Source organism: Lineus longissimus, chromosome 1, assembly GCF_910592395.1.
Source record: "Lineus longissimus chromosome 1, tnLinLong1.2, whole genome shotgun sequence".
Classification (NCBI taxonomy): Eukaryota; Metazoa; Nemertea; class Pilidiophora; order Heteronemertea; family Lineidae; genus Lineus; species Lineus longissimus.
This window is the reverse complement of record NC_088308.1, coordinates 191730-216177: the sequence shown is the minus strand read 5'-3', so window position 1 is coordinate 216177 and position 24448 is coordinate 191730. Positions and strand designations below refer to the sequence as shown.

Below are 24448 nucleotides of genomic sequence, written 5' to 3'. Positions count from 1 at the left end.
GCGGCTTGGTCAGCTTTACAATACGTTTACAATCTGTGCTTGAAGTTGAGCAATGTTCTCCCGCCCAACTAGATCTCCGCCACATACGGTCCTGGAGTCTGTCGGACATCATTCATGTGCATCACTGTATACAATACTGAGGGTGACCCACATCAACACTTTCTGACATTTTACAAAGGGTCGTTTAGGTACAGGTAATGAACTTTTGAAAATGGCTTCTTGTGCCTGTCAATATCTATAAATCTATTCAGGTTTTGGTCAATTTCTGAGACCCAGTGATATCACTCCTGTTTATTGTTCAATAGTGTCTCCAGCACATCTGAAATCTTTGAACAAACATTTCTCACACGATGTATTTTCAGGTTGTCACTTTGACCAAACATCGTGGCTTTGAGAAGCCAAAAGATGAGCAGCTCCATGTGCTTCCATTGTATGTCCTTGACCCGACGGATGAATCCGGCAGTTACGAAGGCCAGAACGAAAAGATAAGAAATGGATCACTGGAAGTCCTCACGAATTATTACACGATTACCAGAGTACGAGGAACACCCAAGAAACCGAAAAAGAAAAACAAGACTGGTTCTGCGAAGAAGGATGATTCGTCACCAAAAACGCCCAGAGGTCGCAAGCCCAAGAGTACGACTGATGTAAATAAGAGTGTGAGCGATCAGAATAATATGTACTTTGATAGTAAAACAGTGAAGGAGAAGAAACAAAAGAAGGAGAAGCTTGAATGGGATGAGGAACGAGCTGTTACACCCATGAGTGAGCCAGCATTACCATTCTGGCCGGGTCAAGGGATGCCGGGGATGCCTCTTATGCCTGTGCAGTCTCCCAATGGTATGATGTACCCGTATCCTCTCCCTTCAGGGTACATGCCACACCCAGCATTCCCCTTCCCCCCTCCGTTCATGGCGATGCATCCATGGATGGGAATGGGTGCGTATCCAGAGCAGGGATACCCACCGGGAAGGATGGACCAGTTCCAGCAGAAACAGAAGAAGAAACCAGGTCCAAAAGGTCCGAGGAAGAAGAAGACTTCTGCCCCTGATGTTAAGCCTGGTCACACTCAAAGTGGAATGGATTCAAAACTGACGGTTACATCGGATGTGAAACCCAAGCCAGAACCAGTTGAACGATCTGGCTCCTTGAGTAGTTTACAAGAAGTCCTCGATAACGTCCACGAGTCTGTTCGGGAGTCGCTTTCACAAGGTCCCAATTCTCCGATCATTGGTGCTACTGTGAGAACAGACCCCAGTCTAGGAAGCATTCTCAATCTTAATACACCGGACTTTGCATCACGAACTGGTGGAGAGAAGGAACAATTCACAGATAATCTGCAATCAATCCTTGATGACGTCCATAAGTATGTCAAGGAATCGTTGTCACCTTCCCCCGGATCTCCACGCGGTATTCCTCCATCGTCTCATATCACCAATTCAGGTCAAAATACCCCATCCAAGCCTCAGGCTCTTGATTCATCCAGCACGGAGCAAGCAAGTCATGTGTTTCAAAACGGTGTGTCCCAGAATCCAGGATCTATAACTGGACAGGCCATTCATTCATCTCCGGGATTACAGATGAAATCACCTCCAGAGTCATCAGATTCACAGCATGTTTTCGTGCCCGAGGGGCTGAAACCTACAATGCCTCCGCCTAACTGTTCAGAGTCTCCTTATGCTGTGGAGGCATGTTCCTCACTCCGGCTATCTGAGAGTATCAATACACCGCCTCCATCACAGGGACCAATACGAACTGGTGAACACTTGCTGCCAAAGATCTCAAAGGAGAGTTTTCAACTTAACAGGTCAACAGAATTTACTGCCAATTTAGCAACACATCAACTGCCACAATTTCCAAAGGACAGTTTCAGTCGTGAAAATACCTCCGATTTACAAACAAACATTCGGATGAATACTTCTGGTCCTGAACAGTCTGTGCAAAACACCGCAAGCTCTCTTGAAAACTTACAATCAAATTCTGTGGAGGATTGTTTCAGGCATGAATGTTCCACACAAAACACTGAAAGAATAGCCGAAACTGCTTTCAAGACGGCACCAACTGTTAGACCTCTATCGTTACCTACCGAGTGCCGATCTGAGTTACAAAGATCTACAGAAGATTCAGGATCACAAAAAGAGCTTCTTACCGCAAAACAGGATAATTCGCGGAGTTCACCACTGAATGACAAGCTGTCTGACCCACTTCGACCCGGTCCCTCATTGCCAGGTGAACCTCGTCAAGAAGGCAATACATCAACTGGCGGTTCTCTGCAACAGGGGTATACCAACCAAGGAATAGATGTTGCAAATGGACAGCGTAGAAGTGCAGTGATGGGAAACTTTGAGTCTTGTGTTCAGTCGGTGCACTCACCAGTCTCAAACTCAAATGGACAGTTTCTACCTCATCATCAGTCTATGCATAACAAACCCCAGGCCACGTCTCGGGAGAATCTGTCGCAAAATCCATCATTACATAACACCGCAATAATGTCTGGTCAACCGTCCGCAATGATTCCATCGACCACTCAGTCCAGTTCAGCGGATATGTTTCAAAATTTGGACCATCTCCAAGAAATTCTGGATGGAGTACACAAATCGGTTAAGAAATCATTGATAGAGAGACCTATGTCTGCTTCTCCCAAGAATGTTAGTCCTGTGCCATCGCCACTTGTGAAAGAATATCCTCACCCTCCGATTGACATGGATCTAACTTCAGGTCGGACTTACCCAAGTTCAGGTATGGCTGGTCGGCCAGATGTGCACATGCCAATGAGCATGTCTGAGCCTCTCAACAGGCCTGGTCAACATGGCAATTCAGAACTTTCAAACTCTGCCGGGCCTCCTGATAAGTCTGGTCCTCTTCACATGTCTGGTCCAAATACATCCGGTCCAAACATATCCGGTCAGCGTGTGTTATCTGGTCCACCTGCACCTTACTTCAGCAGTATGGGAATGCCAAGACCGATTATGAGTTGTCCCAGTGGACCACCAGTGATGAAAAAGAATACGGCATCAAGCCAGAGAATGAGCAGTGTGGATCATTTGGATGATATATTAAGCAGTGTCCACGCTCAAGTGAAAGAGTTTGTTGAATCCAGTGAGAATGACATGCTCCAGTCAGACAGTGATGCTATGCAGGGACTTCATTTCCAGTCTGGTGCTATGCAGGCGAATCATAATAAGTCAACCTCTGCGCCCAGTTCCAGTTTCCATTCAGATAAAAATCAACCAAAACTAAATTCAAGTGCAATACAACCACAAACTGCCGATCACATGCATTTGAAATTGGAGCAAATGTCGAAATTTGTCAGCGGAAAAAGTAAACTTGATCCCGCGTTCAGTATCGACGCGTTGGCTTCTATGTTCACAAGTGACCCATTGAAAAACATTGAGAATTTCCGTAATGAAATGTTATCCGCAACTGGTTTGTCAGCTCAGCAGAGTCAAACATTACCCAGTTATCCAAATGAGCAACGTGGAAACTCTGGTTCTCAGTTTAAGGACGATCATTCGCCGAATTCGTTCATGTCTCGTCCGAATGTGCCGCATCCTCACCAGAATCAATGTGAGGATCCCTCGGGCCTTGTTGGAGGAGAGAACAGACAAAACAATATGCAGAAACATCTTCAGAAAAACTCACAGGATTATCCGTGCCAACCTGATGGTGCGAGTCTACCGTATCCCCGAGATGTTGAAAGGCTGCGCAGAGACAACGTTGGTGATCTAAGGAAACCTGTAGCTGTTCTTACTCAAGATGGCGCTGCTTTCCAAGCAAGGAGCCCCATCGCGCACCCTAATTCGCCATCACCTAGAACTCCTCCACACTCCGGGATAACACCAGTTATGGAGAGACCAAGATCTCGAGAACAATCGCCTGATTCTAGATTTACTGCCAACAGTTTCCAGATGGATCAGTTTCAAAAGTTTTCCCCATTAACTTCAAGTGTTGGTCCTCGGATTTCTGCTGACCCACAAGGCAGAATGCATAGTCCAGTTACGCAGTCTATAGGATCAGATTCAGGTCCCCAGCATGACCTCATGAACCAGTTTCATGATAAAATGCCAAATGCTGAAAACATTGACTTTTTTGCTCAGATGGCTCATACGACAAGCGGGTCTTCATTTCCGGGATCCATTCAACCGAAAATCCCTGTGCCGCATCGAGTAGCCAGCCCACTTGGTCAGAAACGGGACACAAACATCGAGAAAATGTTACCATTTGCCATGCCTAAATTACCAGCATCATTACTGTCACCTCTCATCCCAAGCAGTCCCAGTACTCCCAAACATAACGGGCAGGGTCCGACCAGTCCATTCACTCAAGGCCCTGAGCCACTAAGTCAGCCACAACGACGAATGGAGTCACCCATACCTATGGCTCATGCAAAGTCGCCTTCCCACGCACCACGATCTCAGCATAGCCCAGCTTTTGACGTGATACCAGGCCTCCAGAGCTACTCTACTCCATCACCGGCACATACGCCTAAACCAGCTTGGCAAGGCCCACCTGGAATTCCACAACCAAACATTGGTGAGGTGCATCCATCAATGCCCCGAAACCAAGGTGCAGATTGGCCTATGAACCTCTCTGCGGAGGCAATGGACCGGTCCAGACCTCATGATCAACACTCGAGAACAGCTAGTCACCCTAACACTCCTCTCACACCTCATGGGCGCCCTTGGCAGGAAGGTGGAGCTGATAAACCACTCGATCTCAGTGCTGAGCGTCCAATGCGACACGACTCGGTCACACTTTTTAATCCATTTGACGATTATCCGTCTCCCCGGCAAGCTCCAAACAAGGTTTCTTACGAGAGAACACCGGTCCTGGAGCAAGCTCACCACCAGGAGAAGGATTATGCTAATGTGCGCGACCTTCAGGCAAGAAACGATCCATCAGAGGAGGAAACACTTCTTCATCACCAAGTGCGGCGGAATGATACAGTATTTGTTAGGAATCCGTTTGATGTTGATATGCCATATCCACCCAACACGTCCTGTCCTCCCCTCAGTCCACATTCCAAACTGAACAGGCAGGAGAAGTTTGCGCAGTGTTCGAGTCAGGATGGGAAGGGTGATGCGCCCAAACAGGATCCTGAGTTTAATCTTCATCTTCTCTCGGAGGCTGTGGCAATGCGGGCAGACACACCGCAACCACATCTTATGCAACATGATGGTCAGGGCCTGCCACTCAATAAGGAACATTTCAACCATCCAGGCCAGTATCAGGCCAAACAAAGCAATATCAACTATTCTCAGGGGCAACATGGTAGTATGCCAATGGAACAAACTTTGTACCAACAACCCATGAGTAATAAATCATCTGTGAATTCAAAACCTGGCAGCCGCAATACCCTGCAGAGTGACTTCTTACCAATGCAGGAGCCTGATGGTTGTCAGCGCGATGTTCCTCTCGCAGAACCACCAAAACCGCCGCCAGATCGTGAATATATCTCGGACAATGAAGAAGTGTTCCATGATAAACAGTCAGGTGGTGTGGCGATTGCCTTGTCACATGGAGCTGTCCTATTCGAAGTGGCAAAGCGGGAACTCCATGCAACCACTGCATTGAAGAACCCTAATCGCTACAGTCCGACAAGGATTAGTATTGTTTTCTACCAACATAAAAACTTAAACAATCGGCAGCATGGCTGGGCTGAATGGGAGGCTAAGATGGAGGCCAAGATGGAGGGTCGCCGTAAGGAGGCTGAGGAACGGAGACAGGAGTTGATAGGTCAGGGAGAAGTCACGCCGGATAACAAGGGTGAGAAAGGCCAGAAACGTACCAATGATAAGGTGGAGGACAGTGAGGAGCAAGAAATTGAACCGTTTGTTCCACCAGTCTACCGCTACATGTGGGATACCAACGTGAAGCACGGGACGACGATGACCAATGATACTGTGGTGACCAAGTGGAAGAAACCGCAGTGTATCATTTCTGGTCCGTATCAGAAGTGGATTTGAGGTTGAAAACTAGGTGTTGTTGATCACAGTGGCAGTGCTAAAACTCTTTATGAAAGCGGTGATAGTTTTGTCACGAAACAATAGGTGTCATTCTGCCTTCTAAAACCTTGGTGAGTTTGCAACTTTACCTGGGTTGTTGAAACATTTCACAGTTTACAGTAATACAGAAAATCTTGTGCTAAGAAATATGCTAGGTAAGCTAGTGAGTGCTATTGTGACTAGATTTTGATATTTTTCTCATATTTGGAAGTTTATCCAGGATGGAATAGAAAGTGTTAAATGTTTCTACCCTATTGCATGAATTAATGATTCTGTGTTTGTTATCTTGAAGCAGCATGGAAATATTCAAGAAATACTGATATCTCAGGGTTGATCTGCTACAGTTATAATGCTATCATGTCCAAATATTGTTAAAATACTTATGTATTTAAAGATTTGATCCTTTCACTCAATCAGTGTTTGTTGCCATCTACATAGCAAAGTACTATAACATGGTGTATGTTTACAGTAGAGAGAAACCTTGTGTCCACTCATTGTGATTCAAGGGCTGAGTATGAGTGAAAGGTTTCAAGGGGGACTCCACTCTTACCCATTTAGGTGGACTCCTACATCTTGGAAGCCAACTTCAGCAATATGTTGCACATATCGGGGTATTGAAGGCGTGAATATTAGTTATGAGCTGGAAAACCTGAAGGCTTTCCAGTTCTGGTTTGTTATGCTATGAGCAGCAATAGTCCGCTTTTCCATCTTCTAGAAGACTTATTGTTATCATATTTTATCAAAAATACTAATTTTTGATTTTTATGGATAGCCTTTTTGGCCACCTTTGCCATGTGAGTTAGGGCATTGAGTTTTATTGTTTATGCAGTGGTCAATTGTAACTTTGATACTGTGGTCAAAATCTTGATGCTGTGAAACGCACTTCTTGAATCCTTTACTGCTTGTGAAAGAACTAAGAAGGGTGTTTTCGGACAGTCAATTTGGTGTTAGCAAACTATGAATCGTTTTGGTTTTCACTGCTGCTAAAATTGCAATATTTCAATTAGCTTTATGAATGATTTATGCATAAATTTCATACATTTTCAGAATTTGTAAATTTTGTGTTTTCCTAAATTTTCACTTTTCCTTGAGAGAATCAAGCATAAGGTCTAATGGAGGAAGGTAGTCCCTGTCATGTTCATCTCACCCCCGGTGACTGACAGTAGAACAAGTTAGAAGGGACAGCCTCCCTAAATAACCTGACATTTGGGAGGACTCTGACTCCAACCTATCGGTTTCACACAGCAACCTTTGACCACTGTTGATTTGTTTAGATCAGTCCATGCAACCTATGATTAATTTCCATGTTTTTTTATCATATTTACATGTGTGTGCTGTTTGTTTTCTGCATAAATTGTTTGATTGAGAAAAATGGTTGAAATGAGGACACCACCTCGGTTATTTGGCCAGTAAGTCGAAAGTAATGTTATTGCAGCCTTCTTATTCTAATGGCAGATTCCGACTGAAAAACTTGAAGTAAAGCCATGCAAATCTTTGTATGATTTGTGGTAAGACATTGGGCCCTGAATGTAATTGGTGTAGTCTTCTGTTGACTTCGATGCACTATAAATGCACAGGGATCTAATATCAACGAGTGACATTGAGTGAGGAGGTAGTTTGGAATTCTTCCCATAGTTAAAGTGCAATAGAAACCTTGTGTGGTGTCCAGTGTTCTCGATGGCAGCCATTTTATCTGCTGAGTTTGATTTGGTTTCTGTGATGTGTTATGATCAGTCTGTTGACCAGTCCATCAGCCTGTCCTCAAATAATCGGTAATACAAGGTCTGGAAAAATATGACAGATGAAGATATTTTGGTCAAAATTTTAACTGCTGTGTCCGTGATAGAATTGTACTCGTGCCACAAATGTATGAAATGTCAATTTCATAACCTCAATGTATTGACATTGCTCAGCTTCCAGACAACTCACAGAGGCTATGGGAGGTTCAGTATGGCACTGTTGGACACGGTGTTGGACTGGTTAACGACAGCTGATATTATTTTTTGTTTAACAGTTTTGTTCTTTTTCTATTTATTCTGCTTACAAGTTCATGTTCGGTGAGAAATCAACTCGTTATCTGAAGTAGACATGATTGTTCATGATTTGCACGTGTTTTGTAGAGTGAGGAGTTGTGAAAGAAATGAACTGTTGTGTGTTGGATATTTGTGACAGGGCCTGGTGTTGGTTGCACTAGAGATGTCCTTCATTGATGTCACAAGAATAGGATGGCCGGTGCAGTGGTGACGTCTGTCATCACCTTAATAATGTTGTCACTGACGCTGATGTCACTCGAGATTTGGACAGCTATCATGGTGTCAGAGGTGTGAACATTTCTATGGTATCTTTACACGTGAGAAAATAATTTCAAAACTTAAAAACATAATTTGATTGAGCTAGAGACTGTTGAGTAGAATAGTCAATGTGCTATATTAGGTTGGTAGTTAGATGTTAGAGTGTATCCAAGATCTTCAAGACTATAACTGTATAGAAATTAACTCGAGTGGTCAGAGGCATGAGAGGCATTGTAAAAAGACTCTTTCAGATATAACTGGAGAAAGACATTGAATGTTGTATAAAATATGAAAGATTAGGATTACTTTATATGCTAGGCTTGTGATTGGATCGACCAGGCCTGATTAGCTCGATTGGGAATGAAAGACACTTCTCAGGATGTTGTTTTAACTGTGGCTGGGGTTTTGACTCTGTGGATTCATCCTGTCCAACCAATCACAAACCAGGCCACCTGGTGGCAAGATGTGTAAATAGTCCAATTATGAATTTTGAAGGAACGGATTGATTGTAGATATTGTTAGTGATATGTGCATGTGAACGTCGGATGACTGATTGAAGATGTAGACCTTGTTGAAGGAAGTGGTTTGTTTATACTGATATCTCTCATTGATCTCGACTACCCAGCTTGGCAGGCCACAAAAACATGAGAAAACTGCCTGGAACCTTAGTGCATATTGTGGCACTTTTAAACTCCTCACTGGAAATGAATGTTTTTGATTACTGGTGATGGAACTTTTAGCTGATATTACATCTGCTTGTTTTCCATCTTGACGATATTCTGACATAGCTTTTCTCGCCCACTTGCTATATCTGATCAACTTTGTATAATACTTTAACCTCTTACAATGACATGCTACTGTGTGTGCACGAATAGACTAGTTCCTTTTTGCTTCTGAATAATGAATTCAATATGATATGTATTGGCTCTGTGGATATTTGATTCTAATTATTGTAAAAGATCATCTTCAGGGATTTTAGACTTTTGTAATTGGGATTGCTGGTTCGTGTGAGCTTCGACCACTGCCGTCACTAAATAGACATCGTACGTATTCTATATGTGTGTTTTAACCTGAAATTGTATTTATCGCACATCTTTTGATATTTACTCATTTAGTGTATATGATTTAGGCAAATTTTGTACATTTTCTATAGTGCTTTATCATCAGTGTTTAAGCCTACTGTGTAGGGTTGAGGAAGTTTACGATGACATGTGTATTTACTAGTATATCTTTAGAATTCACTGTGCATCATTTTAAAGTGACCAAGTGTTTTAACAGAATATAGCCATTTGACCTTGTCCTGATAGTGTTGTGACCCTTTCTTTCTAGATAAGATTCCTGATAATGCTGAGCTCTCAGAAATGTGAAATATAAAGTATCAACCTGTATATGCAAACAAATCTTTAATGTTAAAGTTTCACTCATTGAGAAGTGAAATTGTGAAGACTAACTTGGGCTCAGTTGCGTGCAGCATGCAGATTGGACAGGCCTCTCGTCTCTCAAGCATGGTACGCAGAGGTGATCCTTGGTAATGTTTACATTTCTAAAAATAGTCCTGACATAGAATCATAACCATTCAAATACAGATCGTTCATTTGAGACTCAATGATTTTGGCTTTATCAACTGGAATGTCCTCCATAGTTGACAAGTTCGCCAGCCTTTTTTAACTTTCTCCAGTATTCAAGTTGGTACTTATAGCTTTTATTATTTGATTCTTGCTATGAGTGTTCTATATCATATAAATTGGCAGATGGTGTGTGTGACATGTCATGGAGGTGTATGTGGCCATGTCACCACGCACTGCATGTCACATGTACAATAACTTATCTTTGTACAGGCTAGTGGCTATTGTGTATTTGTTGACCATATAAAGTGTTGTCAGTTTATGTCGTCCAGAAAATGTAGCGTGGATGGTTATTGAATATTTATTTAATTTACATACGTCTGTGTTAGTCTTGATTATTCATCCAGTGCAGAATGTGCGGCTCCGATTGGACCATGCTGTCTCCTTCCGGTCTACTGTCTTGTCAAAACTCCAGCTCAGTCACTGGTGTGGAGAACCAGGTCTTCATCAGAGATGTACTGGCAAGAACAACTTGCCATCCTCCTGTCTATGGACAGCACATTGTCTTTTTATCGTGCTGGTTAATCTGTTCACATGTTATGGTTGTGACATCAATTGAGGATACGGCCAAGTGATTGTGACAGACCGTGCAGTCTTCATGTGACTGTCTCATCGACACAATAAAGCAGCCAGGCTCAAGTCTAGTTGTGACTGACTCTACTCTCCCGTGTTTGGAAGACATCGGACATCCTTATCCCACTCTGTCTGGCTGTGACTCTTCTATCGCTCATTGTGTTGCCGGCTGATCAACTATATGGTCTTGCTGGCAGGTTGAGACAGTCACAACCAGACTGAATCGGCCCTGACAGCACCACCGTCTTGCCAATACGTTGAGACAGTCACAACAAGACTGAATCGGCCCTGACAGCACCACCGTCTTGCCAATACGTTGAGACAGTCACAACCAGACTGAATCGGACCTGACAGCACCCACGTCTTGCCAATACGTTGAGAGAGCAAGACTGTGGAGCTGTCTCCTTCACCATAGCATCAGCCCTTGCTGCTCTGCTGTTTGCTTTGCCAACACGTTGATAGAGCAAGACTGTGGAGCTGTCTTATCATGTTGGCAACACGTAGTAAGGCCAGTCTACAGAACAGAATCTCCATCAGAGGCAGAAGCTTCCTGCATCTTCAAGAGTGCAGCGAGATAGAAGCTCTTCTGAAGTAGGGGTCGCGAGGTTGTCCTCAATACAAGACAGTTAGTTTGTCCCCGGTACAAGAGAACCAGGTTTAACCACGTATTAGACAAGCTCAAATAAGATCCATGAGTTCTCTGTGACCAGGTTGGAATGGTCTTCAAGGCAAGCTGAAGTAAGATCCATGAGTTCTCTGTGGCCAGGTTGGAATGGTCTTCAAGGCAAGCTGAAGTAAGATCCATGAGTTCTCTGTGGCCAGGTTTGAATGGTCTTCAACAGCTTCATCATCGTCAATAAAGAAACAGGACAAACTCATGATTTTCACTTCATTTTATTATCGTCAAATTAACTTCATCAAAATATGATACAAAATGAAAGCCATTGATAGAATCTAACAATAATCAAGAGGTGAGGAGTTGACTGGCTATCTCCAGAAATTTGTCTGAACACTGCCTTTAGAAATAAGTGTGAAACGATTACAAGTATTTGAACATGTTACGGTATTTCGAGGCGACACTTCAGCCTTACACATGATGATAATTTATTCAGCATTTGTATAGCTCTCACACTCGATTCACATTGGATTTGACTCACAAGTGCTTTACATACATGGTAATGATTGCCTGCCTCTTAAACATGTTAATGAAATATACAAATGATGATATTGATTAATAAACATTTTGGATATGATAATTTACAGATTTGGTTATAAATTAGAATATTTGCAAATGTACAACCTGGACAAACTATATATACACCAATAAATTGATTTGTTCCAAAAATGAAACAAGATGAAACAACTCGTCAACTGAACTGAAAGGCGGCTGAAGATCTCGCACCTTGGTTTCATACAAGTTTGTTTCTCTCAAATGAACATGAAATACGGCCGTGTCACAAACTCGCATAGCCTCTACATCCACAAAGAAACACATCTTCACAAGCCAACAGCAGCACAATTGCAGAATCTCTGACTAATTCCAAGAAAAAAGGGCATCACTGCCAAATGTTCTCGGCAAACCCTATCCTATGCCTCCAAGCAGGGCTTCTGCAATCAAGCTCAATGGCCATGCCTTAACTTAACTGTATCAATTATTAGTATCTGATTTAGGAATACAACTTGCAAGCAACATAAGATCTTATGAAGTTCATGCATAGACGGAAACAGGAAAAGCTCCATTCAAAATGATGAAGCAAATGGAAGGAACTGATGAGCAAGTGAAGGCCACTCGACCATACCGTGGTATCGTAATTATCTGGTCATCTGGTCTAGAGGCTTACACCTATTAAACCACTATGCCTAGGAAGAGGCATGGCTACTGATGCCCAGCCCTGACAACTTTCTCTCCACGAATTTACATGGTACATTCCCTTAGATAAAGAATCCCTAAACTATGAATAGGCCAGGCCCTATTGACAAGCAGACCAGTTGACTACGACACCACAGAAGTTGGAAGACTTATATACAATATGATGTGTCTTCAGTAAGAGTGGAAGCTTATGCCAAGCTAATGAAAAGTTGGAAGCATGAAAACTATGAATTGGGATTCAGGAGCAAAGCTTAACATCATTATGAAGACATCAAGATGCGATTACTACTGCTGTGCTTTAAGGTTCTGGCTCGGGCTTTAAAACAGACCAAAAGATGGTGCTGAGTTTGTGGGAGGGTCATAACCATAACAGTAAATAATTCTGAAGACTGTTGGCATAACACGACACAATCGGACGTTGGCTCCCACTGGTAGGTGAAGATTGAATTAAAAGCTAAACAAGTCCCTGATTAACGATCACAGATCTTGATAGAACTGAATTGGAGATTAAAGATCCAAAACAAACCACAGCATTTTCTCTCAAAAACTCAGGAAAATTGATTGAAACTATCTAAAGGAAAATATGAAATAAACCAGCTAAACTATACTTCATTTGAAAACCTTGAGATCAACTGACATTTTTAAAATTTACATTAACCCAGACAGGCTGACAAACAGTGAAGCCAAACTTGATCAGTTTTATCATTGAAATTTGACAAGAACATTCTGAGATCGAGAACAAACATTTCATGTTTTCATATATAAACCACCTGCCCACAAGACAAGAAGTTAAATGATTCCAAAAGATATTTTCAACCTTGTAAAATCTTCAGCAGTTACTGGGTGTCAAAAATCAGCAAAGTAACAATGTAAGATTTTATTAACTGGGCTGCGAACAACATGAATGAAGTGAGAGTAGATCTTCCAAGTTTGAAGATCAAAATCCCCAACGGCCCACAACTGGGCTCAAAAGTTTACACACACTAAGCAGATGACCTCATCCCCGACGGCCCACAACTGGGCTCAAAAGTTTACACACACTAAGCAGATGACCTCCCAATGTCATATTTATATTTCAATATCTATGTACGAAGCCAAGGTCTTCCTTGTATAACACTTTACATCCATTGCACTGTTCACGGGAAAATAGCAGAAACCATCTTGATCCCATCACATTTCAAACAGAACCTCAGCTTCATCCAAGTGAAAGTTTGCCACTTTTGGCACACATTCCGTCACCATATCCTCACATGTTCTGCACAGAAAATTGCGCATTTTTTTCATCCATGTGACATCATACCTTTGTTTGGATTTCTGATAACCGCCGTCCTAAAGCTTCTCGTATCGTTGCATACCTGGAAAGGATAAGATTTCATTTATCTCCAGAGTAAGAACAAACAATGAATTGCTATAACTGTCGACATAAGACTTGATTTATATAGCTATTATCTCTCTTTTAACATGACCATGCATGACAAAGGCATCCATTTTGAATTTCAATCTATGTCCTTGACCCTGCTGATGACCTTGACTAAGTGTGCCACATGAGGACAATGTCCTGGTTGTTGCCAACACACTTCATTACAACTATTATTGCGCCAACGAGAGTGTAACAAATGGGTCTGTGACGTTTATTTCATGTCCAAAATGGCATCTTCTTCTGCTGTGACGGCCTCTATTGAGGGGGTTTTTACCAGTGTTTTCAAACAAAGACACCAACTCACTTCTGTTTGAGTTTTTGGACCTCCTTTTCCTCTTCCCCGGTGAACTTGTCCAAGAATCCGTGAAGGACTGCCTCGGGTAATGTGACGTACTGTGAAACCTGGAAGTAAATAGCAGATAGTATTGGCTTTGCCAGTTATGTAGGAATGGATTCAAGAACCGCTCCCATGACAGGAAATGTGCCAGTCCAGTTGGTAAACTCTTGCTGGTTACTCAGTTGATCCTCTCACAACACTACAGGTGGCAGTGACAGTGAATCAAGTAACAGATAAAGAAGGTGCAAAACCAAGCAGTGTGTATGATAACAAAGATGAGTCATATGAAAAGAGAACACGGGTGCTCAGGTACTAGCTGCCTATTAATGAAAGGACAGAAGTCAAGTTCATGTTACTTGTTCCCAAAGGATGGACACGATTTGCCCATGCAACATTGCATCCATTCCCAAGCTCTTCCCACCCAATGAGGCCTGATCTCGGCCAACTTCCCCTTCCCCTGGCACCATCACTGGACATGACAAGAACCTACCTCTTGTGGCACATGACTAAAAGCTGATTTCTCCATGATATATATCTTGGCCTCATCCTCCTCTGGTCCCAGTAATAATCTCTCAAACAGTGGATAATCTGTGTCTAACAGTGGAATGATGCCTGGAATACAGAATCATGAAACATCACAGAGTGTGTTCAGTAGGCACTTCATGGTGAATCACGTCTTCTTCAGCATTCTTTTTTGGTATGGTGCATGCGAATGCGGAATCTAGTCATCAGCCAACTGTGCTACATTTAATGAAACCTTGCTGCAAGAGGCAGTGGAATCATGGTAAGTGTGCTAACTTGTAACCAGGGGGGACCTTGTCAATCTTGTTGTGTTTTCACCCAGGCAGGCGTAGACCTGGTTCAAGTCTGAACGTCTCTACAATAACATGAGACCACTTACCCCCGTCTGTTTTCATAATGAATAAAGTAAAGTCTTCAGGATCATCTTCAACCTGCAAGACACAAAAGGGCAGATGTAGTCAACTGTAGAGAGTGCTGTGACATCAATGTAGAGAGTGCTGTGACATCAATGTAGAGAGTGCTGTGACATCAATGTAGAGAGTGCTGTGACATCAATGTAGATGGCAGTGGTGATCTCAGAGGATTAAGGGTTTGTACCATAGCACTTCACAACGACTGCCAAACACGCCATATAAGAACTACCATTGTTATATTCTTATTGAGTGGAGGTGCAATCGCCTGGACCCAGCCAGCAGCAGGTGAAGATCAATACTTCTGTACTCAGTCAACACAAATGAAATGCACTCATTCAGGTCCATTTATCGGACAGAGCGGTTCAATAAACAGTTCACATTGCTTCAAGCAGCTTATATTACAATATTAGAGAAGCCAAGTCAATAGACAGGCTGTGAAGTCTACACACAATTGTCTGCATTAGTCTATTTGAAAATGTATACTAATGACTGAATGCATCATGTACACTTCCAAGTCACAGCCTAATGAAATATGACTGACGCTAATTAAGGTCTCACATTGCATTAAGTGGCTTATGTTACAGAATGCTGACCTATTGAAAAGTCGTTCAGTCTCATGTTGATTAGATTAGCTGACATCACTTTAGACTGATGAAACGCACACTGTATGTTTTTATGACACCTTTGGTCATAGAAAAGCAAATTCAAAAGATTTCCAAATGAGTATTATATGGTCTTATATTTCATTCCTCCCATCACAGAAGAATCAAGACGACTGGAACTAAAAAGTTCAAATGTTAATCTTTCATTTTCACAGACTTTACCTTGAATTTGTCGAGCATAACTTGAATGACCTCTGGTGTTGTTGTGGTGCTTGAGACACGAACACTCGTCACAGTGCCGTGGGTCGGAGTGAACACGCTTGTCTAAAAAGAGAACTTCTGGTTAGTTCTAAAGGTTGGGATGGGTTCATATGACGACAAGAAGATTATCAAGAATGGGATGCTGCTCATATACCAGAATCACAGCCGATTCAAAATGTCATTTCTTCTTGTCCAGTCTTCATCGTTGCTACGATGACTTGGTACAGTGGAGACGCCATCTTGGCCAGGAGGAGTCTATCAGAAGTCACTCACTTTGGTTTGCCTGGCATGGACACTGGGTACAAGGCTTCCAACAATTGAAGTGAAGTTTCCGAGCCACAATGACTGAAGAACAGCCCCTCAGATGGTCACTAAATCTTGCTGCTTGAGGAGGTCACACATACCTCGTGATCATAAAAGTGACCATTTATGGAAAATCTCTTTCGTTTATTCCTGTTTCCTCGGTCACCACGGTAACAAACTGTGTTAAATCGTTTGATTTCGTTTTTTGATTCCTTGGTTGGACTGACATCCTCCATACTGCCCCGCCTCTGGTGCTGGCGGCTAAACTTCAGTAGTTGTTGCATGGCGTCATCCTGAAATACAGAAAGTCATTTTCAGGTCAATAAGATGAACCTACCACCCAACTGTCTGAGAAGGAAGCAAGGACATTATGTTTCACCCCGTGGAGTATCAGACTACTCACTACCCAGCTCCCCCCTAGATGAACTGAATTTGCCAGTATTTCCACATGTTATCACACAAAAATAAACATGACAACGGCTTTCCAGCACTGAATTCTAATAGATTTCCCGGCAAGCCTTTGTATTCCAAACCAAAATGACAGTTACTGGTAATGTAACATGTTCTACAATTATGCTTTCCAAATCACTATGTACACCAAGCACGAATGGAGCCAAAAATCTTGCTATATCTGGGACATAAACAATCATTTAGGTTATGGATGGCTGGAGGAAAGTGGCAATCCAATATAATAGCAGTGGAGCACTTTCTCTATGTCAACATTAATTTTACATCATGTGTGCAGGCCATTATTTTGTCATCTATAGCAGAGCACCTTCAGATGAGGAGTCTGGGCCGGGAAGTCAAGTGGAAGGAACTGGCTTTGCATGCCAGGTCTTCAATGGGCAATGGCTGTCTCAACCTACAAGGACTGACACTGCTATCACCTGAGCTTGACCTGAGGACATAGTGGACACCAGACCAGGTTTGAACCCACGACCCATGAACTGAGAGTGAGAGACCTTAACTTATGCCACCACACTCCATCCAGCTGTCGATATTCTCACTTCGAAGGCGCCACCCATCCTTACCATATCATCCTCGTCCCCAGCATCACCGTGACCATTATTGTCGAATATCTCATCCAGACCATTATCTATCGCTAACATATAACTCTTCCTGCTTCGGCGCGGAGAGAGCTTGGCCGGAATGTCGTCTTTTGGCTTCAGGTGAATCTCCTTGGTAACGCCCCATCGTAACCGTAATAAGCCTTCTAAGATCAACCGATTGTTGACCTCTTTGCACGCTAACTGACCATTCTTTCCTTCATAGTGCTCATTGTAGGCCCGTAGCTTGTTCAGGATCTCCTCCCTGGGAAAGGACAAAAACAGTATGAATTGTATGTCAGCCATAAGACTGTCTGCTGCCTCATGACATCTCATGAGAGTACACTAACTGCTAACACAGCACCTAGATCTTACCATCAACTACACCCACTGCTACTTGGTGCTGACTTCCACTGGGGTATTGTATTGTTGTGAAAGAGTCATGTTGATGTATACCCTGGTGAATATCAGTGCCACCTCTTGGGATGCCTACACCCTATTCATGATAAGTTCACTTCCCTAAATCTGCTTTGCCTATATCTACTCTCCATTCTCAATGAGAGGCTTGGGAGCTATTCCACAAATAATGGACAATTTATTATGATTTATGAACCAGCACATGAGGTCGCTTTGGGATGGAACAATTACATTGTCCAAATGACAAGATTAACCCACCTTTTATGGCTGACCACAGACAGAGTTCAGGCTACAACAGGACAAGACAGTGAATGAACTTTAAGCCATGCTGTGAATGCTTCAAACCAGAATAGTCAGAGGGTCCCTATAAACAAGACAGACTCCATATGCCTTTAGCAATCTCAGAGCAGGCCTACTGCTAGGGCAAACAGAATAGATAGTTTAAGCTTTTGACACATTTACAATTAAATCCTATGTAATGTACGTCAATGAAGCAAAATTATATTCTATTATCATTATGTTACAATGCCAGAGGCATAATATACTGGTCCAACTCCAACTTCCTGGCTAGTGCCTGTAGACAATGCTTAGGTTTACTTTAGATGAACCAGTGATCAAGTAACATACAGATGAAAGTGTTAAGATTGTAATCTTTAAATCCACACTTTCACTCTTTGGTGAGTGAAGGAGTCATTGAACTTTTGTGAAAATGCTGAAGAATAGAATGATCCCTGAGGTAATGGAAGTCCACTGTCAGGGAACCCTCGCTTGTTCCCATCCAACCTCAGGATTGTCAACAAGGCAGGAATATTGTTAGGAAAGGACTCGAAGAGCACCCCCCCTCCCTCGTCGAATGAGGCATGAATACGAGTAAATTACATGATAATAAGTTCAATGATAGCAACAGGTTTGACACAGCCTCGAACATTATTCAAGTTGATACAATGAGTCAAGATATTGGATGTTTATAATGTCAGAAATATGAAACCATGCTCCGAAAGAACTCACCTTCTGAATGTGTAACGCGAGTTTGATGTGAGAGTGAACATGTTACAGACATTCACATATCAGAGATAACTCCATGTATTGCAGTGTGTGCTGCTTGAACTAATGAGGAACAAGGAAGAATCGACCCACATTTGAGTGGATCAACAAGTTTTGCCGACTTTTTCATACAATACATGTATTGTACTGAGGTTTGACTTGGCATTGTACACTTAGTTTATACTGCACCACTAGGGCTCATTATTTATATACACCATTCATAAAATATCCAATATTTGTAAGCACATCAATGTTATTATGAAATACATGTACTCTATAAAATGTTGAAGTAATGAGTTGCTTGATTTGTCATGATTACAACAAAGGTTTGCATGTAGGCAGCTATGAGCTTACTCATTACACATCATCAAATCAATCCACATGCATATAGCAGGTGGAGGTGGAGTAGGTAGGCCTGACTCACCAAGCCTGTAGCTACAGCATGTGAAGCAGTGCTGGAGCTGAGGACGCTAATGATTTATAGCCCAGATAAATAGGTTTAATACATTATTCACCACTTTGAGGTATTCCTCTTCACCATTCAGTTGCAAATAGATATGGATAAACCCAATTTATGAATCTGATACAATTTATCACATTATCTGGGAGAGAGGGCAGTTGCATCCAGAACCACAATCCTGGTATGCATCATAAAAATACACATAAACATTCTGGCAAGTACAGTGGAGCGCCCTCTGCATAAGATTTCACAGCTATAAACGTTTGTGCCAGTGCAGTATTACATGTTGATCCAGTGTGCCTCAGTAGAAACCTAGATTTGTAAAGACAAGTCCATATGACATCGTTTAAAAGCTTTGGTTAAATTCTTGATTTTTAAGCAAGTGAAATTCTGGCATGTCTGGATGTGTCACAAACTGACAAATTAAAAGCCATTCTAAGAGCACGATAGAGGAGACACAAGTTCTTCAAGTTCTTGGGTGATGTCTAATAGGCCTACCTGTGATTTCTAGTTGCATTCTACACTCTCGTGAAATACAAGCCAAGTGTTACATTATGATGAGGTGATGACATTTGCTACCGCTAACTTACTTGCGATGTTTGCTGAGAATGCTGTAAAGTTCAATAAAGGCTGATAAACACTGCTACATTATGAGCCCTTGTCCGGTAGTGTAGAACTCATCAAAAAGTTGATGTTATTTTACAGTATGAATAATGGTGTTTGTGATGAATGTGCATTCACTCCCGGCAGCATCCGCCAGCATGGAGCAGGACCAACACAATGTAACCGCAGAATTCAAGCCATTTTTGCTACAAAAAGTTCTTTCCTGAGAAAAGAAATGACAGTATTTTCCGATGAATGCCACAACTGTTGAGCAAGGTGTATTTCATTCATGACAAATCGGTATCAATTTGGAAATACTGGGATCCTTTTTTTCTTATCTCAAAGACATATTTGGCTTTGTAACTTTTGCAGTGGATACAACACAACAATGCTGGGTTATGTTAATATCACTGATAAGACAGGATTATCAGCAGTCTGCCATGGAAGCGACATATAAATCACCACTAGTCAAGTCAATGATACAGCCAGCATCCTACATGTATAGGATCAAATATCACTGATGGTATGAACAATGATGATATGGATCTTATTCCAAGGTTAAAATCATGGGGTACATTGAAAATGTGATCACAGAAATTTTTTTTTTTACAATTACGGGGAGGAACTCACCTATAATGTTCAGGCTGCTCACCAAAGTTGAGCATCTCGAGACAAACATGAAATGGTGACATTGACTGATGACAACGTTACACACTCAGTGCCGATGACATCAGTCTGAGTGATCAACGATGACTCGACAGACACACCCAGGGATGAACAGCAGCATCTCAATTCTGCAGAATTTTATCCGCCATTACAAAATTCCAAGAGAATCACATGGCTTAATTTGGGTTTGTGACAGTGTGGCCAGAAACAGCTCCTTATGTGTCCTGGTGTATCCTCAACACAACAAGGAAACAGCAAATCACAGCCCAGACAAGGGCCATGTTTAAAGACAGCATTTGACCTGAGGCTGGTTTCACTCGCAGAGGTGGCTGCCTTGACTTGGAGAGGTGGGCGACTCTCGTAGAGGTGGCTGCTGATTCCCTGGGGTGATTATAGAAATATCTGAATTGAAATCAGCTCACTCACCTATCAACCCCTGCCATGCGATACGACCCATTCGTCCTGACATCACGGTTACCATAGTTGGTGTACGCTACAATCGGGACACCGAATCCTGATATTCTTGGACCAAAGAGGGCGCTGTAACATGGGTGGTGACAAAATGGAAGACCCTTGTGCTGGAAGAGAAAATGAAAAGATTTTGAATATTTCTTCAAAAAGCTCAAAATATAATGGTGCCATTAGAGGGTATAGTCTTTCAAACAACTATGGTATATAATCACTGTTTGCTGTGGCTTCAGTAGTCATAGTCACATCCTGCGGCTACAATCCGTCCTTCACTTGAGTCTCGGCCAGTTGGTCATGGGCACGTTGCTCTAGGCGATCCAGTTGTCTCGCAGTTGGCCCAGACCAGCTTGTTTCAGGTCTGCGCGCATGGTAGCCAGTAGGTTTGTGCAATGTCCTCGTAGGCGGGGTTTGTAGGTACCTTATACTAGAGGTAACGTACAGGTGAAAATCTACAAACTAGGAAGAGTTCTTACCAAAAAGTAAGTGTTTACCTCTTCATGTCATCAGATATGTTACCAAAATTCACCACAGATGTAAGATGTTACCGGCTTTTTTATAGAATAAGAACAAGGTTAATTTAAGTTAAAAGCTGCGTCGAAAAAAAAGGTAATGTTCAGAATAACATCACTGAAAATACTTCACAGACAAAACGCAGACAGCCATTTTTTACTGATGATGACATTGAACAGTTTGAAACTCAACCTAATGCTTCTTGACGTTTTGTAGGAGACGACATCAAGCTTCTGTTGGTGCTGGCATCATGCGATGATGATCAGGCTGTACTATTCAGACTGGTCCCAGAGGACAAGCGTTTTCAAGAAATCTGAACAAGTGATTATCAATAACTGAGTCATCTCTGAAGTTGGAAGCGAGATAGTCCAATAACAACCGATGTTCTACACGTTGTGTTCCTCAGCGATGTTGTCAGTTTGGCTCACAGGAGACTAACATGACATAAGAATGCTGAGTTTGTTGTGCACAAGTTTTACGTTCATCATTGTCCTAACGTTGACCAGGAATGCAGTTTTTTACCTGCTTATTGAAATGTGAAGCTTGCAGCAGGAGACGTACATCACTGCTGGAATGTGTGAGTCAGGAGGATGATTAAATATTCCAGCCACGTTATTCAGTCTCATCAGGGCACACTATGCATCAATCTCATTGACAGGGAAAATGGTCATGGTTTCAAGATCTCCATACGTGTTCAGAGAAAAAAATTAAATTTTCAATTGCAAGCAGGAACACAGTTCATTGCATTTTGTGGCCTGTATCACCAACATGAAAACTCGAAACGATTCCGATCAGAAGGTTTATTTTAAACTCAGTCAGTTTTAAGCCACAATACCTGCAATATAGTGGCATCCTTCCCTGCCCAATCAAACCAGCAGCCTTTTGATTCGATTCGCAATATAAGTATGGTACGACCTATCTGTGTGTGATCAGGTAGACTGTAAAAAACCCTCTCGTCTAATCATTTCTAAAGAGTTCTCAATCAATGCATAACAACTCCAGCAGCTTGTTCTTTGCATCCAGCAGAGAACGCAGTCAACCTGAGACAGAAGAAGTGATCTCCGTGCTGGTTCAAAGTGGTGCTACTCTCATTAATCCAGGTGCGTTACTACTTCAGGCTGCCTCTACTCCAGCTGGTAGTTAAGCACTTTAGCCAGCAATCTGAATGGGCAGGGCAGAAGAGGGCACAGACAGAGAAGGTAGTGTACAGTGCCCTGCTTCCAAAGGTAATGCTTTGGCCACTAATAATAAGAAGACATTGAGTCAAGGCAGGGCCCTGCTAAACACTTTAGCTAAAACACTACATTGAGGCATGAAGAAGATGATTAAAAGGAAATCAAGTTTCAGCCATGTCTGGGCTCATCTTTTTCAAAGGAGAGAGATAAGACCGGGAATGGCATGTGTCCACCTGTCCGTTTTGTATTTTTCTCTGATTCAGATTTTGGCAACTGAACTAGGTTTATCTGATTCTGAACAACCTCGGGTGTGAAACATGTTACTGCTTTTAAGATGATTAAATTCATTAATATCCAAACATTGTTATATTCGTTACAATATAACTCTAGGCCTTACCATTGGATTACTCTCTTAGTCTCAGCCCTCACTAATTAGAGAAGAGAGGAAGAAGCTGGCTTCAGTATGGGGAGCCTGAAGTTGGCTGCATATCGTTTGTTCCTAATCCCATATTCTAAATTAGGGTTGGTTAAAACTTAAAGGAGGACTATAGACAGGAGCAAGGGGGGTTCAAATTGATTGGTCATCTTCAGGTGACTATTAATCATACACAGTAAGGGCACTGGGTCATGTGAAATGCAGCACCAAATACATGAAATAAATTCCTCGTACAAACGTGAAAAGTTGCGATGTACTATCAGATGTGAGAGACCCCTATAGGGGACTTAATGTAACTTTTTCTTGCCTATCTGGCTGCTGCCTATAGTATAGAGTCTCTGTAAGTGTGTAATCCATCAGTAAGAGTTAAAGTCAGTTTATGGGAAAACATAAACTCCTGGAGACTAGTTGAGACGTCTTACCTCAGCATGTTGTCCTGGGTTGAGGACCTTGCCACACTCATCACACCTCAAACACTGCCTGTGCCAATGCTTGCCAAGAGAAGTCTTCCTTTCAGCTGGAATAGAGGAATAAATCGGTCAAATTTGTATTGCTTGGAAAAGTCATAAAAGTTATATCACTTGAAATGAACTAAATGGGGCTAGCAGTGGCTTCCCCCGCCTGGTGAGGTATTAACTATTCCTACATTGTTTGTCGATGGTTCCTTCCCGCAATTTTTAAATCGCCAGAAATGTTGAAACATTTTCAACAAAGTAAACTGCTTGAGCCCATCTGCATGCCCTCTGTCCACTACAGAACGTCAAGTGATGACTGATGGCCCTTCATTCATTATAGATCGCCTCCCTCCAGAAACTCCTAATAAATTTCGACCACATAGATATCCCACCATTTTTTATTTCACTTACGATCAATCAATCTCTGAGGCCATATTTTACTATAAGCGTCAATAGTAGTGAAACAATGTAGCACTATACATCACGATCATACATGATTCAATCATTGTGACTGTCAACAACTCGATCTTCATCTATTTTCCAATCATACTCACCAAAGTAGACAGGTTTGCCGCATCTAGAACAAGCGGACATATCCTTTTATCTATTCCCTACAAGTCTGGCATGTAGATATTTTACACTCGGGTCAACAAATAAGAGAAATCGGGCAAAAATCTACAAAATCAAATATTCTTGTGTCGTGTCCACCATGTTGTATCGTTGTCACCCGCGGCACGAGGTTGAAAGCATAGCCTGGTAACGAGAATAAATGAGGAGCGCTACTATCGGTGCTGAGACGAACCAGGCTGCTGGGCGAGAAATCTTTTGGCGGGAATAATTTGTACTGCGCAAGATTGCTGCCTGGTTTTAATACATCTTGACCCGCAATGTATCACTCACTTGTTGAGCTCGATAGTCAGGATGCAGCCAATTTTGAACTGACAGA

At 42.3% G+C, this 24448-nt stretch overlaps 2 protein-coding genes across 5 annotated transcripts in view; one reads left to right on the top strand and one right to left on the bottom strand.

Moving 5' to 3' along the window:
- Window positions 1-10238, top strand: part of LOC135483123 (uncharacterized) — a 31670-nt gene extending 21432 nt beyond the window's left edge. For all 3 annotated transcript variants that reach the window (XM_064763689.1, XM_064763679.1, XM_064763696.1), the window contains one exon: window positions 363-10238. In XM_064763689.1, coding sequence (XP_064619759.1) covers window positions 363-5966 — 5604 coding nt within the window. In that variant the 3' untranslated portion in view covers window positions 5967-10238. The remainder of the gene's footprint in view (window positions 1-362) is intronic.
- A 1134-nt stretch (window positions 10239-11372) lies between these two features.
- On the bottom strand, window positions 11373-24205 carry LOC135483114 (ras association domain-containing protein 2-like). 2 transcript variants are annotated; one of them, XM_064763657.1, is made up of 11 exons: window positions 24057-24205; window positions 23470-23564; window positions 20885-21036; window positions 19780-19800; window positions 17254-17533; window positions 16324-16515; window positions 15881-15982; window positions 15023-15074; window positions 14612-14733; window positions 14089-14186; window positions 11373-13719 (listed from the first exon to the last, which is right to left on the bottom strand). In XM_064763657.1, the coding sequence occupies exons 1-11, from the start codon at window positions 24094-24096 to the stop codon at window positions 13659-13661; spliced, it is 1215 nt and encodes a 404-aa protein (XP_064619727.1). In that variant the 5' UTR covers window positions 24097-24205; the 3' UTR covers window positions 11373-13658. The 2 variants fall into 2 exon arrangements, with proteins under 2 accessions (XP_064619727.1, XP_064619736.1); XM_064763666.1 differs by lacking the exon at window positions 19780-19800.
- Between the last annotated feature and the right edge of the window lie 243 nt (window positions 24206-24448).